Source organism: Malania oleifera, chromosome 10 (assembly GCF_029873635.1).
Source record: "Malania oleifera isolate guangnan ecotype guangnan chromosome 10, ASM2987363v1, whole genome shotgun sequence".
Lineage (NCBI taxonomy): Eukaryota > Viridiplantae > Streptophyta > Magnoliopsida > Santalales > Ximeniaceae > Malania > Malania oleifera.
The window spans coordinates 44,337,721-44,353,117 of record NC_080426.1 but is presented as its reverse complement, the minus strand read 5'-3'; the positions used below and the strand labels follow the sequence as shown (position 1 = coordinate 44,353,117).

The 15,397-nt window shown below is 38.4% G+C and overlaps 1 protein-coding gene across 3 annotated transcripts in view; it reads left to right on the top strand.

Moving 5' to 3' along the window:
• LOC131166372 (beta-amylase 2, chloroplastic-like) overlaps positions 1 to 9,439 on the top strand; it is a 41,730-nt gene extending 32,291 nt beyond the window's left edge. The window contains exons 1-10 of one of the 3 annotated variants that reach the window (XR_009139809.1): positions 2,552 to 2,941; positions 3,404 to 3,481; positions 3,730 to 3,933; positions 5,612 to 5,806; positions 6,244 to 6,408; positions 6,613 to 6,873; positions 7,012 to 7,230; positions 7,934 to 8,153; positions 8,903 to 9,013; positions 9,087 to 9,439. Coding sequence is in view for 2 of the 3 variants with exons in the window: in XM_058124858.1 (XP_057980841.1) it covers positions 2,657 to 2,941; positions 3,404 to 3,481; positions 3,730 to 3,933; positions 5,612 to 5,806; positions 6,244 to 6,408; positions 6,613 to 6,873; positions 7,012 to 7,230; positions 7,934 to 8,153; positions 8,903 to 8,940 (1,665 nt within the window). In the remaining variant the exon portion in view is untranslated. Of the gene's footprint in view, positions 1 to 2,544; positions 2,942 to 3,403; positions 3,482 to 3,729; positions 3,934 to 5,611; positions 5,807 to 6,243; positions 6,409 to 6,612; positions 6,874 to 7,011; positions 7,231 to 7,933; positions 8,154 to 8,902 lie in introns of those variants that run through there. The other 2 variants (XM_058124858.1, XM_058124859.1) reach the window with 2 other exon arrangements.
• The last annotated feature ends 5,958 nt before the right edge of the window (positions 9,440 to 15,397 follow it).

Below are 15,397 nucleotides of genomic sequence, written 5' to 3'. Positions count from 1 at the left end.
GAGAGAGAGAGAGAGAGAGAGAGAGAGAGAGAGAGAGAGAGAGAGAGAGAGAGTGAGAGAGAGCTTTTGGGTGAAACTTAGCTCTTAAGAAACACAAATTGGATATTTATAGTGCCTTTGACCAAGTCCAATTTGTCAACGAGGCGGCGTCTTCGTCGACGAATTCGCCACATAGCTCGTTGATGAGGCCATCCCTTCGTCGCTGAGTTCAAGTTCTGGATATTTCTTTGACCCGCTCGGTATTTGCTTGTCGATGAGGCTTTGAAGGACTTCGTCGATGAACGTGACCCTTCGTCGACGAATCCAGCTTATACAGGTTTGGGTCTCTACATCACCTGTATTAACTCTGAGGGAGGATTTATCTTACAAGATTCCTTCATTTGGAGGGCTTATTAGATATTCCAAATCACACTGTGATGTTTTTTTATTTTCCTTTTAATTTATTTTATGTGTTTACTTTTATTTATTTTGTTTATTTTTTATTTATTTGTTTGCTTGTTTATTTTAAAGGAGTTAATTAAAGAACATCAAATTCAATTTAGAGGATAATTCATAATTAATTAGGTACCATTTATAGAACGGGTGTGTAGGAGGTGCTAGTACCTTCCCCTCGCATAATCAAACTTCCAATCCCAATTTTGGTAAAACAAACTGAGATTACTGGCTCCTTATCCTATGAATAGTCTAGAAACCAATCAATGAGTAGTAAATAGGTATTCTAATCGCACCAAGGTAAATAATAGGTTAGTGGTGGTTCCATTCAAATTTCAATATATGTTATTCCTCATCATTTTGGACCTTTCTTCGGATGTTGTGACAAGTAGTTATAGGGTAAATTTGATATAATTATAAGGATATTTTGAAATAATTATAGGTAATTAAAAGAGTATTTTACAATAATTATTGGGAATAAATTTAACATTTTCAAGAGAAGACACTAAAGGGGGAATCCCATATAGTATTAGAGATCTAGTAGATAAAGCACTAGAACTAGTTTCTCTAGTAGGAGAAGAAGGAGATCTAGTGCAAACAGTAGAAACTGAAATTCCTTCAGAAAGTAGGGATTGTCAGGAATGGAGGGTGCCTCGAGCCAGTTGGGCAGAAGCATACCAGACCTCATGGATACCTTACAAAGAGACTGAAAAGGTAATCAAGAAAGAGGTAACATCAGAAGTATCCAGTACGGATGCAGGAACATTTATAGTTCCATTACTCACCACACAAGAAGTCTAGAGAGCAATGGATAAAAGAGCAAAATATGTCCACTATGGAATTATCCAAGTAGGGATAGATCCATTGGTAAGGAAAGGGCAAGATCTTCCTATCCTTATTGTAGTTATGGATGGAAGTATTGGTAATTTTGGTAGGTCCTTACTAGGAGGAGCAAGGGCTAACTTACATTTAGGAGCAGCCTGGATAAGTCATACCAGATTTACACGTTGATCTTCAAGACAAAAGTGTGGAGAAAACTTTACAGATTAGAGTCAATACACGAGACTGGTAGAATATGTTAAAATGTAGCCCAGATAGGAGGTGCATCAGACTTATTGCTAGACTATATTTAAAGTTCTATAACATAGGGAAACCATCCCTCAGAAGGGGAGTTAGTAGATTCACTCAACTCCTCGAGACGAATCAAACCGACTCAGTCAGAGGATTACAACCAAAGGTCGTAAATCCAAGAGAACTAAGTTGGCCACAAATTTGGGTAACCCTAAGAACAGAAGAAAGATTGAAAAATCTTTTGCCAGAGTTAGTACAACAAGAGGCAAATAGATTAATCATAATTGAACCTTTGAGTGACTATACTCCTAGCAGAGCGAGTGTATCTAGAGAGGAAGATATTAATTCAGAAATTAGATTAGAAGGATCTGGACCGTCTAAATTAAGGAGAAATTCAAGTAATAGAAGGGTAGTTGGTCAGAGAACCATAAGAATCCCCATCTATGCAGACGAAGATGAAGACCAATCTCATATAGCATATATGGGAATATTCATTTTGAGTGCCAAAATCGAAGAATGGGCAACCTTAGTAAACATTTCTATTAGTAAGGTAGAATGTACAACCCTTATCGATATTGGATGTACATGGTCTTGTACGAAGATTATATTTCCAGAAGTGACTTGGGAATCAAGAAATCTTCGGGTTATACTTGGCAACAGTTCATTATTCCAGATAGGAGAAGTTGCCAAGAATATGAAAATTAGGATGAACGACAAAGATTATGAAGAGCATATTCTTTGCTTGATTTCAGAATTACCAGATGATTTCCTTTTGGGAAGTAGATTCCTCAGAAAATATCAGTCATTTATGATATTTTCAGATGAAATAATTCTAGATAATTATTTCATTTCGAAATCTTCAGCACTATTATAAAGAATTATATGATAGTTGAGGAAGGAAAATCAAAGTAATCTTGAAGAAATCAAGAAGATGTTTTTAGAAAATTGGTATCAAATCTATAATTACACGATTAACATTATAAAATTTTCATTATCACCATAATTAAAAAAAATTTATAAAAACTCAGGGTGCATTTAAAACTGGGATGCGGACAGGTGCAACCAATTATCACGGGTCTCTCTCCGTCCATCGTAAAAAAATGTTCGTTTAGCTCTCGATTGTCACTTCCGGGTAGTTCGATAGCACTCGAAAATGGTGATTTTCTCAAATCAGCTTGTTCCCCATGGCTGGAGGCCTCTCAGGGCTTCGTCTGCGCCGACCGTCGCTTCGACGTCGTCCTCACCCATGGCGCCACTTCCGCCACCTTTCCTCAGGGGAGTCTTTTCCTCCGTTTCTCGCTTGCCAAGCTCAGCGGAGCACAATTCGTGTCGCTTCAAGTTCGTTTCTTTGCGTTCAAGTGCGCACACTCGCTCCTCTGCCATGGTTCGCTACAAAGGGGAAACTACTGATTCTATGGATGCTGTCGATGACAGGGAGGTAAGATTGAAATCCTATACTTCTTAAGGATGATCAGATCAAAGAATGGCGGAGTGGGTGAGGAACTTATGATTGAGATTGATGAGTAGATGGGGGAGAATTTATTATTTCTATCTTTGATTGTTTTTTTTTTTCCTAAAACAATTTTATCTGGATGAGGAGATTGGAGCTGGTGTTTTGCACAGCGCAATATTAAAGTAGGAGTGGAGCGATAACACATTCATGAAACGAGCCCTGCACTAGTATTTACTTTGATTAAGTTTTGTTGCGATAACCCCATGAATATGTAGTGACACTTTCAAGATTAATTCCACGCATTTCACTTCCTATAAAATTGCATCATTATTTTTATAGCTTTTCAAGATTAACTCCATGGATATGCAACGATACTTCCTATAAAATAGCATCCTTGTTTTTATAGCTTGCCAGTTGGAATTTTATATCGCTTCTGATATTTTTCAGGCTGTAGATATGCCCCAAAAATTGAAGGAGCGTGATTTTGCTGGCACCCCATACGTTCCTGTGTATGTGATGCTACCTGTGAGTCTTTTCTCACTTCTGCTTATTACCCGTTTATCTGTATTTGCTACATTTATTTTTCCGCCTGGTCACTCAGTATAGGTGCGACTTCTTGTTGAGAACTTCCTTTTTCTAATGTACACCAATATGGGGGTGTGTTGCTTGGTTAAGTTCTTTTCTTTTTGGCACCGCCTTGATGTGCTCATCTAACTGTTGGTCATGACAAATGTTAGTACATTCTTATGTCTTAAGTTGGGGGCGAGTGGCAGCTGGGTGTCATCAATATGAAGTGTGAGCTTGTTGATCCAGAAGGGCTGCTAAATCAGCTGAGGATCTTGAAGTTAGTTAATGTTGATGGTATTATGGTTGACTGTTGGTGGGGAGTAGTGGAGGCACATTCCCCGCAGGTATATAATTGGAGTGGGTACAAAAAGCTTTTTCAGATTGTACGAGACCTGAATCTTAAGTTGCAGGTGAGTGTTATGTAAATCTTTTGTCTTTTAGACACGAACTGACACTGCATTCTACTTTCATTCCTCAAAGATCTCTCTGAGCATTGTAAATTTTGGGTGGGCTTGCTTGTTTTCTACTGGCTTATTTGGTTTTAAAATTTTACTTGATAAGCAGTTCTAAAAAATCTTTGTTGCTATGGTTGTTCTAGCAGTTATTTTATCTATGTTTTGTTGTATGTAACTGCATATAGCCTTTTTACCAAACTAATTTTCCCCTTTTTTAACCACAGCCACTGTATTGATCTAGTTGTGAAATTTGTCTTGAGAGATGTGATTGTTGTTGGGCATTCTTTCTACTGGCCTAATTCAATGACATTTGATACGCAAAGATAAAAGTTCAAGAATTACTAGATATACATAACTATAGGATTTCATTCAGTTGTTGAAAAGTAATTCTTGATTGAGATAAACGAGTTGAATAATTCATGCAAAAATACCAAATGGAAGTAGATTAATTTTTTATCCATTCCAGAATCCTGATGAAGTGCATATCTTACCTGCATCTTCTTCTAAAATCCCTTTGGGAACTTTGAGCTTAGACCCTTGATTTGGATTTGTGTGGATTTGAAAAATACATTACAAAAATGCTGTATAAAACTGTACTGAGTTTGTCCAAACCCAAGTTATGAAATCCATGCTTCCAAACACAACCTTTATGCATTTTGAAAGGATTTGATTAAGTCTAGAATTGAATTTGCATTATATAATTTCTAAATACATAATGAACAAACTATTCATAGTGATGATTACAAGTGGTCCAACTAAGAAGCATGTAGACAAGACACGACACAAATATAGCAATTTAATATAAAAAAAAAGAAGATATGACATCATAGGGACATGTTAATTAATTTATTAAGAAATATATTCTTGCATGGTCTGTACTAGTTATATAAAAATTATTGGCATTAATTTCTTATCCATTCTTTGAACAAATTTTTATCTATGTTCATTCATAATTTATCATTATAGATTCATAGTTCGATCAACTGATGCTGCAAGATGATGGAGGTTCCTGTAGATATTGGGGTTCTTGGGAGCGTATGCACACACAGGCACAGAGAGAGAGAGAAAGAGAGAGAGAGAGAGAGAGAGTTGCAGAGGTTACACATGACCAGCTCAAACTAGCTTTTCTTCCATTAGAAGTCCAGACTTTGGAACAAGGCAAAATGATCAAATGCAAAGGACTGAGGGATCCCCATTACACTGTTTTGCTGAAACAGGTGTCCTAACATGTTCCTTGTGTTTGCAAAGTGTCCATCATGTCCAAGATGTTGTGTAAAAAATATATATATATTTTAAAAAATTTCTTCCACATGTCAGAGACTACCAATGTTCAACTCACATCAGATTCTGACATTCATGGGGCCTGAAGTATCTGCTTCTTAGTTGCCTGATCTCCTAGTATAGCTGTGAATATTCAGGGGTTCAATGTGTCTAGATAAGCTATTAGTTGTCCTTGAGTCGAGTGTACTTTTAAATCTAATGGTGGATGAAATGTTCTTATATTCTTTGTTAAGGAAACCATCAGGAGCATGATATTAACTTGCCATATGATTCTACTGTTTGCTTGTTCTAATCTTTTCGAAAATCAATGCTAAATTTGATAGAATTTTATTTTGAATCCATATTGTCGTAGGTTGTTATGTCATTTCATGAATGTGGAGGCAATGTTGGGGATGATGTACATATTCCACTTCCTGAATGGGTGATGGAAATTGGTCAAAGAAATCCTGACATATTTTTCACAGATAGAGAAGGAAGACGAAATTTTGAATGCCTTACGTGGGGAATTGATAAGGAACGGGTTTTAAGAGGTCGAACAGCTGTTGAGGTATCATGTTCTTATGTGCTTATTAGGTTATTCTAGAAATGCTAAAACGATTCTTTTTCTTTTTACTAGCATTTGCCTTCTGCATGCATTTCTTTATGTTTTAAGAATTACTCTATTGGCTGCCCTCTGTGCTGCTCGTGGCCCTGTATAGCTAAAGATGCGTCTTTTATTAATAATAATAATAATGGTAGTAGAAGCTGTAACAGGGCTGTTTGTTTGGCTAGACAAGCTCCCTATCCAGCTAGCAATACTTTATCAATTTTAGAGGACTTATGTCCTTTACTTACATTTCATCTCGTTTCATTAAGTTTCTGTATAATTGATATTTTAAGATTGATTTTTTCTTGGTGGGTTCCTCACATGTTATGTGCTGCTGTTTCTGCAGCATGTTGAGCCGCAATCTTCAAGTGATTTGATTTGTTGTAAAATCAATGCAGGTTTACTTCGACTATATGAGAAGTTTCCGAGTAGAATTTGATGAATTCTTTGAGGATGGAATCATCTCTGAGATAGAAATTGGGCTAGGTCCATGTGGAGAGCTAAGATACCCCTCTTATCCTGCGAAGCATGGGTGGAGATATCCTGGTATTGGGGAATTCCAGGTAACTTTTTGAATATTTTAATTAGTGAAAAAAGCTGTATATGTCTATAAAAATTTAGAATAATGATTCTGTTGCTGAATGTGTGGCCAATCATCTTTCATTATATTCATTTACCAAGATCTATTCCCATTATCCCCTCAGACCTCATATTTGTCTAAACAGGAAGATTCTTGCTGGCATTGATGCAGCTTGTTTCTTTTGCAGTGTTATGATCAGTACCTGTTGAACAGTCTGAGAAAAGCAGCTCATGCCAGGGGTCACACATTTTGGGGTAGAGGACCAGATAATGCAGGTTCTTATAATTCCCCACCGCATGAAACAGGATTCTTTTGTGATGGAGGTGATTATGATAGCTATTATGGCAGATTTTTCCTCAATTGGTACTCCCAGGTCTTGGTGGACCATGGTGATCGTGTACTTGCTCTGGCCAATTTAGCTTTCGAAGACACTTCCATTGCAGCAAAGGTGAGCCAGTTCTGCAGGGATCTTGTTCTTCAGAAGAGAAATATTTTTTCCCCCGAGGAATAAAGGATTCAGTCTTAATTTTATTTTTTTCTTATGATTACTTTAAGCTGTCGTTTCTGTATTTTCACTGTTAAGCAGCTATCAGGTATACACTGGTGGTACAAGACGGCTAGCCATGCTGCTGAGTTGACTGCTGGGTTTTACAACCCATGCAATCGTGATGGCTATGCTGCAATTGCTGCAATGCTAAAGAAGCATATGACTGCTTTAAATTTCACATGTGTTGAGTTACGCACATTAGACCAGCATGAGGACTTTCCGGAGGCCCTGGCAGACCCTGAGGGATTAGTTTGGCAGGTAAGCATCTAGTTTTCTAAATTGTTTACAATATGTGTGATTTTATCATTACATGGAGTGGGTTGATGCCAAATTCCATCCTATCTTGGTTGTTTTGGACCAGATTCACCTTATCAGTCAAAACCTTGACCTCTAATTTGGGCAAGGTAGATTGATGAATCTAAATGGAATTTTGGTGTCTTATTCATATAAATACTTTTTTTTCCCGATGAATGACTCTTGTGAATCACTTAAAAGTTGAAATGTCATCAAGTTTTCTAAATTGTTTACAATATGCGTGATTTTATCATTACATGGAGTGGGTTGATGCCAAATTCCATCCTATCTCGGTTGTTTTGGACCAGATTCACCTTACCAGTCAAAACCTTGGCCTCTAATTTGGGCAAGGTAGATTGATGAATCTAAATGGAATTTTGGTGTCTTATTCATATAAATACCTTTTTTTTTAGCTGTTGTATGGGTTAATCCTGATGAATGACTCTTTTTAATCACTTAAAATTGAAATGTAAACAGTCTGAGTTCAGTTTTTGATTTAATATGGTGCCCCTCTCAGACCCTGATATTGTTAATAATCTATGTGATGAACCTGAATTACACCATCAAAGTTCAAGTCAATTCTGAGTTGTGGAATCCAGAAGTAGATTTGTATTTGACAATTCAAAGTTGATGAAATTTAATTACGAATGATCTATTTTTATTTCAGGTGCTGAATGCAGCATGGGATGTTTCCATCCCAGTGGCTAGTGAGAATGCTTTACCATGCCATGATAGAGAAGGATATAACAAGATACTGGAAAATGCGAAGCCCTTCAATGATCCAGATGGGAGGCATCTATCTGCTTTCACATACCTCAGGCTCAACCGAATCCTCATGGAGACCCACAACTTCATTGAGTTTGAACGATTTGTGAAGAGAATGCATGGTAAGAAAGGCTCATGCTTCCTTCTTATTTGTGTTTTTATGAAATTTTTGTTATTTATCAACTTTCTTTGGTGATATTTGATGATGATTGTTGAGTGAAACTAAGATATTATTCTGAGTAAGGTGTCCCCTACTTTTAGCACCATGCTACTTTCATACCTAGTTAAGTCAATTTACCCCATAATGCCTCTGCTCATCCTTGATTGTTACTTTTTGTTCTTCTCTTTATTTAATTAGTATTCTGAACTTTTATCAACTGTTGCCAAGTGGCATGCCCTTTTAACTTTCTCTACATGCGACTGTCTTCTGGCAGTCGAGGAAATGCACCATGCTGCAGGCAATGGCTCTTTCTAAATCTGGCTTTATAGAAATGTATATGTACGATCATACTTGCAAACCAGTAAAAGACATTCTAATAAAATTTGAGCTACAAGTAGTTCATCCACTGCCATGAGTACTTTTCAGCTAAATATTTTGCATGCATGCAATTTAAAATTTTCTGTATGATTCATTTCTTTTTTCATTAGTTTACCAGTTATTCTCCATTCAAGGTCATCAAAAAGAGCATTCTGCATGCATTTTCTACTGGAACATGTTTTTTTAAAGGTGATGAGCTGAATGTTGTTGACCTAGCGTCCAGGGGAAGCAGCCCATGTGCAAACTTATTTTTAAATAATTTAGTAAAACAAATTTTTCATATGTTGATGGGCTGAAAATTGTTATTGATGTTTTCATCACCCTTGATTGCAGGGGAATCAGTCTCAGATCTAGATCTGTCACCAGAATGAGGTCTGTTGGTGATGGATGGCTCACAGCCTTGGAGAAACCTATTGCTGAGCTTTGGATCCATGTTCATCAACTGTAAGACATTACAACTTTACCATCCTATGGTGGGGAGATATATTATCTTTGTAACTCTGGTGTTTGATCGCAGTGAGGTTAATTACTGGTGCAGAAACATTAAGGTATTTGACAAGCTTCTTTTCATATTGATTGAAGAGAACAGAAGAAAAAGTTAACTGGAAATGATGAACTCTAGTATCTTAAAGATGAGATGGTATTTTAAATTGCCAGCTTCAATGCTCCAAGAATGATGATTCCATCTGTTTCAGTAGAAATTTTTGTTAAACAAGCTCTACATTCAAGTGAATGCATAGCCAGCTCTGGAAATTATGGTTTGTTCCATTGCAAGCTTTTCTCATACTTCAAACTCATTGTCAATCTAAAGGAAAATTAAATTTAAGAGTTGAGTGAAATATATTGCCATTTATTCTTGTTTGACTAAAAGAGAACTCATGTAATTTCGTGTATGTTTTGGTGCTTTTTGTATTCCATTTTTTCGGAGACATCTGAACAGATGCTTTTGCTGCCATTTCTACTCCAAAAATGATTGTTGTACCCGCTTGTTTAACAAGACTCAATGTTTACATGTGGCTTGGGAATTTTAGCATTGTGGGGAATTTGCCATTCAATTAGAGCATTAATATCCTCTAAATGCTATATATATGGCATTAGAGAATATATCACTTAGAGATTCATTGCCTTGAAATCCAAATGTTTTGTCATATATATTATTTACTTGGTTGTTCGATTGTGTCTCTGAGAAGAGCATAACCCAGCTTCAGTCCTGTCTCATCCATACCATCCTTAAGCCATTACATTGATATATTTATTTATTAAATTATATCTTCCAATGACATGACCTCTGTGGAAGACTAGGATGGGAATGTGATAGGTCTAGCTAGCCAGCTTGCCTCCTTATTTGTGCCAAAGCCAATTGTTGTGGAAATCAATGCGTAGCGTGGGGAAACCGATCATGCGATGCAGCAACCAACGATGAACAATACGAGAACACAATCACATAGATTATAAATAAAGCAATAAAACAATAACACAAAGGATTAATGTGGTTTGGCATGTACATACCCACGGGAGCAAGCGGTTGAAATTCACTATCATTAAAACTAGGGTTACCGCATTATATACATGCTAACCCTTAACATACAGAGTAGTTAGAAAGTTCCCAAAATACTCACGTATCAACCCTCTGGAGGTTCCCTCCGAAACCCCAACCTATTCAACTTCCCAATTCAAAATTCAAAAATAGCACCGAGCAAAACCGATTTTAGATAAACCGTCGATGGTTTCTTATGGAGATTGAAACTGTTGACGGTTTATTCCTAAAACCAAACCATCGTTGTAAATATTGATGATCTCTGCCAAACCGTCGACGGTTTCTTCCTGAGCCTGACTCTGTCAATGCAACTTTGCAAACTATTGACGGTTTCTTCTGCAAACCAGTTTCTCTGTTTTTTCCAAATCATGTTTTCTTTGTACATGTGTTCCACTCAATATATGAGCCACATATTACAACAATCTCCACCTTGGCAAATATACACCCCTTAGGAGAAAAACGAAAACATAACCCGTAGTTGCACCTGAATAATAGGTTGGGACGCCTCCCATCTAGCATTTGGAGATGTTAATCAAGGCCAAGCAATGCTTGAACATGTCCATGGTAACAGGTTTTGTCAACATATTTGTTGCATTCTCAGAAGTGTGAACTTTCTCAAGCAAGAATTTACCAGAAGAAACCAATTCCCTAATCCTGTGAAACCTCACATCTATGTACTTGGTCCTCGCATGATACACCTGGTTCTTCGCCAAATAAGTGACACTTTGACTGACACAATGCAGTTGAACTCCACCTTGCTAAATATCCAATTCCTTGACCAATCCTGTAAGCCACAATGCTTCCTTGGCAGCTTCGATTACTGCCATATACTCCTATTCAGTTGTAGATAGTGCAACTAGAGACTGAACCATGAACCTTCAACAAATAGGCCTTCCCACAAGGGTGAACACATACCCTGTTGTAGACCTCCTGTCATCCAAGTCCCCTGCATAGTTTGCATCCACATATCCCACAACTGAAGGATCACTCTATTGCTTGCCGAACATGATGCTTTAGTCTGTTGTACCCCTAAAGTATCTGAAAATCTACTTGACTGCATCCCGATGCTGTTGATTCGGATTTGAAAGAAACTTGCTCATCATACTGACAACTTGTGCTAGATTCGGTCTTGTACATACCATAGCATACATCAAGCACCCTACTGCACTGGCTTATGGGACCTTTGACATGTCACGAATATCATCATCTGTCTTTGGGCACTGAGTGGTAGACAATTTAAAATGATTTGCCAATGGTGTATTCATCGGTTTTGCATGATCCATGCTAAACTTCTCCAACACCCTCTCAACATAGTTACCATGAGACAATCACAATCTCTTTGAAGCTCTGTCCCTGCGAATCTCCATCCCAAGAATCTTCTTGGCCCTTTATGTCAAACTCTTTGCTCAACAGAGTTTTCAACTGATTAACCTCAGTCATAGTCTTCGCAGTAATCAACATGTCATCCACATAAAGTAATAGAAAAATCACCCATTTGCATCCTATCGCTCTCTTCTCTTTTGGAAGCTCCACCAACTCCCACGTCTGTTTCTTATGTAGAAATTCCATCTCCTTTGCTATAGCATCCATCCATCTACTTTTCTCTTGGCTGTGCACCGCCTATTGAAAAGTAGTAGGATCCTTGCTACTAGTAATGAATTCATAAGAAACCAGATCATCAAATCCATACATGGGGGGGTGGCCTGATAGTGCGTTTGGACCTGTCTATAGCTATACTGCGATGTTGCTGGTCTCCCGAGGTAGAACTCTCCGTATTGTCATCTCTGTCCTGAGTCTCCAACTCTACCTGCACCACATGATCATTGTTGCTGCAGTTTTCTGGTACTTGTTTCTCTTCTTCTACTTGAGTACGCTGCACCATGGCTTTCTCATAAAAAACGTCTCTACTAATCACCTTGTTGTTTGCCTTTGGATCCCACAGTTTGAACCCACCTTTCTGATACCCTAGGAAGATGCTTCTAAACTTTGCATCAAGTTTCGATCTCTCCTCACTAGAAACATGCACATAGGTTGGACATCCAAACACTCTCAAGTTAGAGTAGTCTACTGCGTTACCTGTCCACACCTCCTCTGCAACTCTCCCATCTAGTGATGCCTTTGGTGATCTGTTAATTAGGAAACATGTCATACTCACTGTCTCTGCCCAGAAGTTCTTTGCAAGTCCTGCATTCAACCTGAGGCACCGAGCTCTTTCAGTTATTGTTCTGTTCACCCTTTCTGCCACACCATTCTGTTGTGGTTTCTTGCGTACTGTGAAGTGTCTACTTATGTCATGCTGCTCGCACAACTCCATGAACCTTGAATTAGCATACTCAGTTCCATTGTCTAGCCTAAGGCATTTGATCTTCTTCCCAATCTGGTTTTCTATTTCAAATCTCCACAAATTGAACCTGGCAAACGTCTCTAACTTGTGCCGCATGAAGTACATCTAGACCTTTCGTGAGTAATCATCGATAAAATTCACGAAGTACATATGTTCACCCTGTGATGCTACCCTTACCGGCCCCCCAAACATCTGAATGAATATAATCAAGAATTCCCTCCATCTTGTGTGTGACTCTCTTGAATTGTACTCTACTCCGTTTCCCAAGAACACAGTACCTGTAGAAATTCAGCTTGCATGTTTTGACACTCTTCAAAAGATTTCTCTTATGAAGCTCCATCATCCCACGCTCACTCTATGCCCTAACCGCATATGCCACAAGACAGTATTATCTGACTCAGATTCTGCAGCTGCAGCTCCACCTACAACTGTGGTACCCAGCAGTATATAGATTTTCTCTGCTAATTTTTGTCCCTGCATCACCATTAAGACGCCTTTACTCACCTTCATTTCCACACTTACAGATTTGTAACTAAACCCGTTACAATCTAAAGTGCCCAATGAAATCAAATTCTTTTGTAGATCCAGTATATGCCTAACATCACATAACGTTTTCACAACACCATCAAACATTTTAATTCCGATATTCCCTATTCCAACAATTTTGCATGAAGCATCATTTCCCATCAGAATAGAACCAGAATTTACTGACTTGTAGGTGTTGAACCAATCTTTATTTGGTGTCATGTTATAAGAGCACACTGAATCCAGGATCCAAGAATCTATTAGACAATTTGAACCCGATGAAACAGAAAGCATATCCTCGTCACCGCTCTCAGAGTCTCATTCTTCCACTACATTCGTAGATTTTGATGAACTCTCTTGATTTTCTGCATTCCCCTTCTTCTTATCTAGATAATATGGTTTTATATGCTCCTTTTTCCCGCACTTAAAACGACATATGTCCTTCTTCTTGGACTGGGACCGAGATTTATTGTCACTCGATCCGCTCTGGAACTTACTTCTCCCACGTTCTTGGTTACCCTCCACCACAAGTCCTTCACCTTGTGAAATCTCATCGCTAACTTTCTTCCTCTGATGAAAACCTAACAGAGTGCTTGTGGTCTCCTCCAAATTCAGGGTTTCTTTTCCCTATGTTAGAGTTGTAACCAGATTCTCATACGTATGAGATGCAGGTAGGGAATTCAGTAACATCAACGCCTTGTCTTTTTCCTCGAATCTCACATCAACCCGCATCAAATAACTGATGATATGATTGAATACATTGATGTGTTGGTTCAAATTCGAACCCTTTGCCATCTTAAGCCAATATAGTTTCTGCTTAAGATACAACTTTTTCGTCAATGACTTGGACATATACCGACTTTCTAGTTTTTGCCAAATTGTCGTCAGAGATTCCTCATCCATGACGTGATACATCACGTCATCGGCCAAAAAAATCTTGATAGTTGCCACAGCCTTCACTTTCAATTCCTTCCAACTTGTTTAGTCCATGCCTTTTGGTTGACTTTCATACAACGTCTTCATCATACCCTGTTGTACTAACAAATCCTTAACCTTCCTCTTCCATAGTCCGAAATTTTTCGATCCGTCGAACTTGACAACGTCGAACTTTGCAGAAGAAATCCCAACTATTGTAACCTTGCTTTCTTGTCTTATAGTTTAGGTGCTTTATCTATATTTGGTTTCACTGCTTGTTGCTTTGTTTGGTTCAATAATACTGCTTATCCTAGTGAGTTTTACGAGCCCACTAGACCAAAAGCTTCTCAAGTTCAAGCATTTGCTTTTCTAATTTGAGACCAGCATCTTGGGGCTAACGTAGGATCCGCTCAAGGACCTACCAATGTGCAAATCAATGTGCAGCATGTAGAAACCAATGGTGCAATGTAGCAACCAACGATGAACAATACGGAAACACATTCACACAGATTATAAAGAAAGCAATAAAACAATAATACAAAGGATTAACGTGGTTTGGCAATGTGCCTACGTCCACGGGAGCAAGCGGCTGAAATTCACCATCATTAAAATCAGGGTTATCACATTGTATATGTTGTGCAAAGGTACCAATGTGCAGCGGAAACTCAAATTGAATCGGATCGAGCAATGCAGCAATCAACGATGAATAATGCGGAAACAATCAATTACACAGATAATACGGGAAAGCAAATAATCAAGACACAAGAGATTACGTGGTTCGGCAATGTGCCTACATCCATGGGAGCAAGCAGTTGAATTTTCACTATCTTGTCAAACAAAGGTTACAATATTGTTATATGTTAACCCTACATGTACAAAAGTCTTAGAAAGTTCCTAAAGTACCTCTGTAACAATCCCCGGAGGAAAATCCTCCGAAATCCCCAATCTACTGATCTTCCTAATTCAAAATTCAAAATCAGTGCCGAAAAAGACCGTCGACGGTCATCTCTCGAGGGTAAACCGTTGACCAAACCATCGACCAAACTGTCGATGGTTTCTTCCTGCAACCTAGCTTCCTTGTTCTTGCTTCACCATGTTTTTCCCGTGCATGTATTCCACTCAATGTGAGCCATACACTCCAACAATCTCCACCTTGGCCAATATTCACCCCTTAGGAGAAATACGAAAGCATAACCCGCATCTCCACCAGGGAGAGTAGATTAGGACGCCTCCCATCTAGCACCTGGAGATGTTAATCAAGTCCAAGCAATGTTTGAACTTGTCCGTTGTAACAGACTTTGTCAACAATTCTGCTGCATTCTCAGACATGTGAACTTTCTTAAGTAGTAGTTCACTAGAAGCAACCAACTCCCTGATTCTGTGAAACCGCATATCTATGTGTTTAGTCCTTGCATGATACACTTGGTTCTTCGCTAAATAGATGACACTCTAACTATCATAATGCAGCTGAACTCCACCTTGTCGGATACCCAGCTCCTTGACCAAT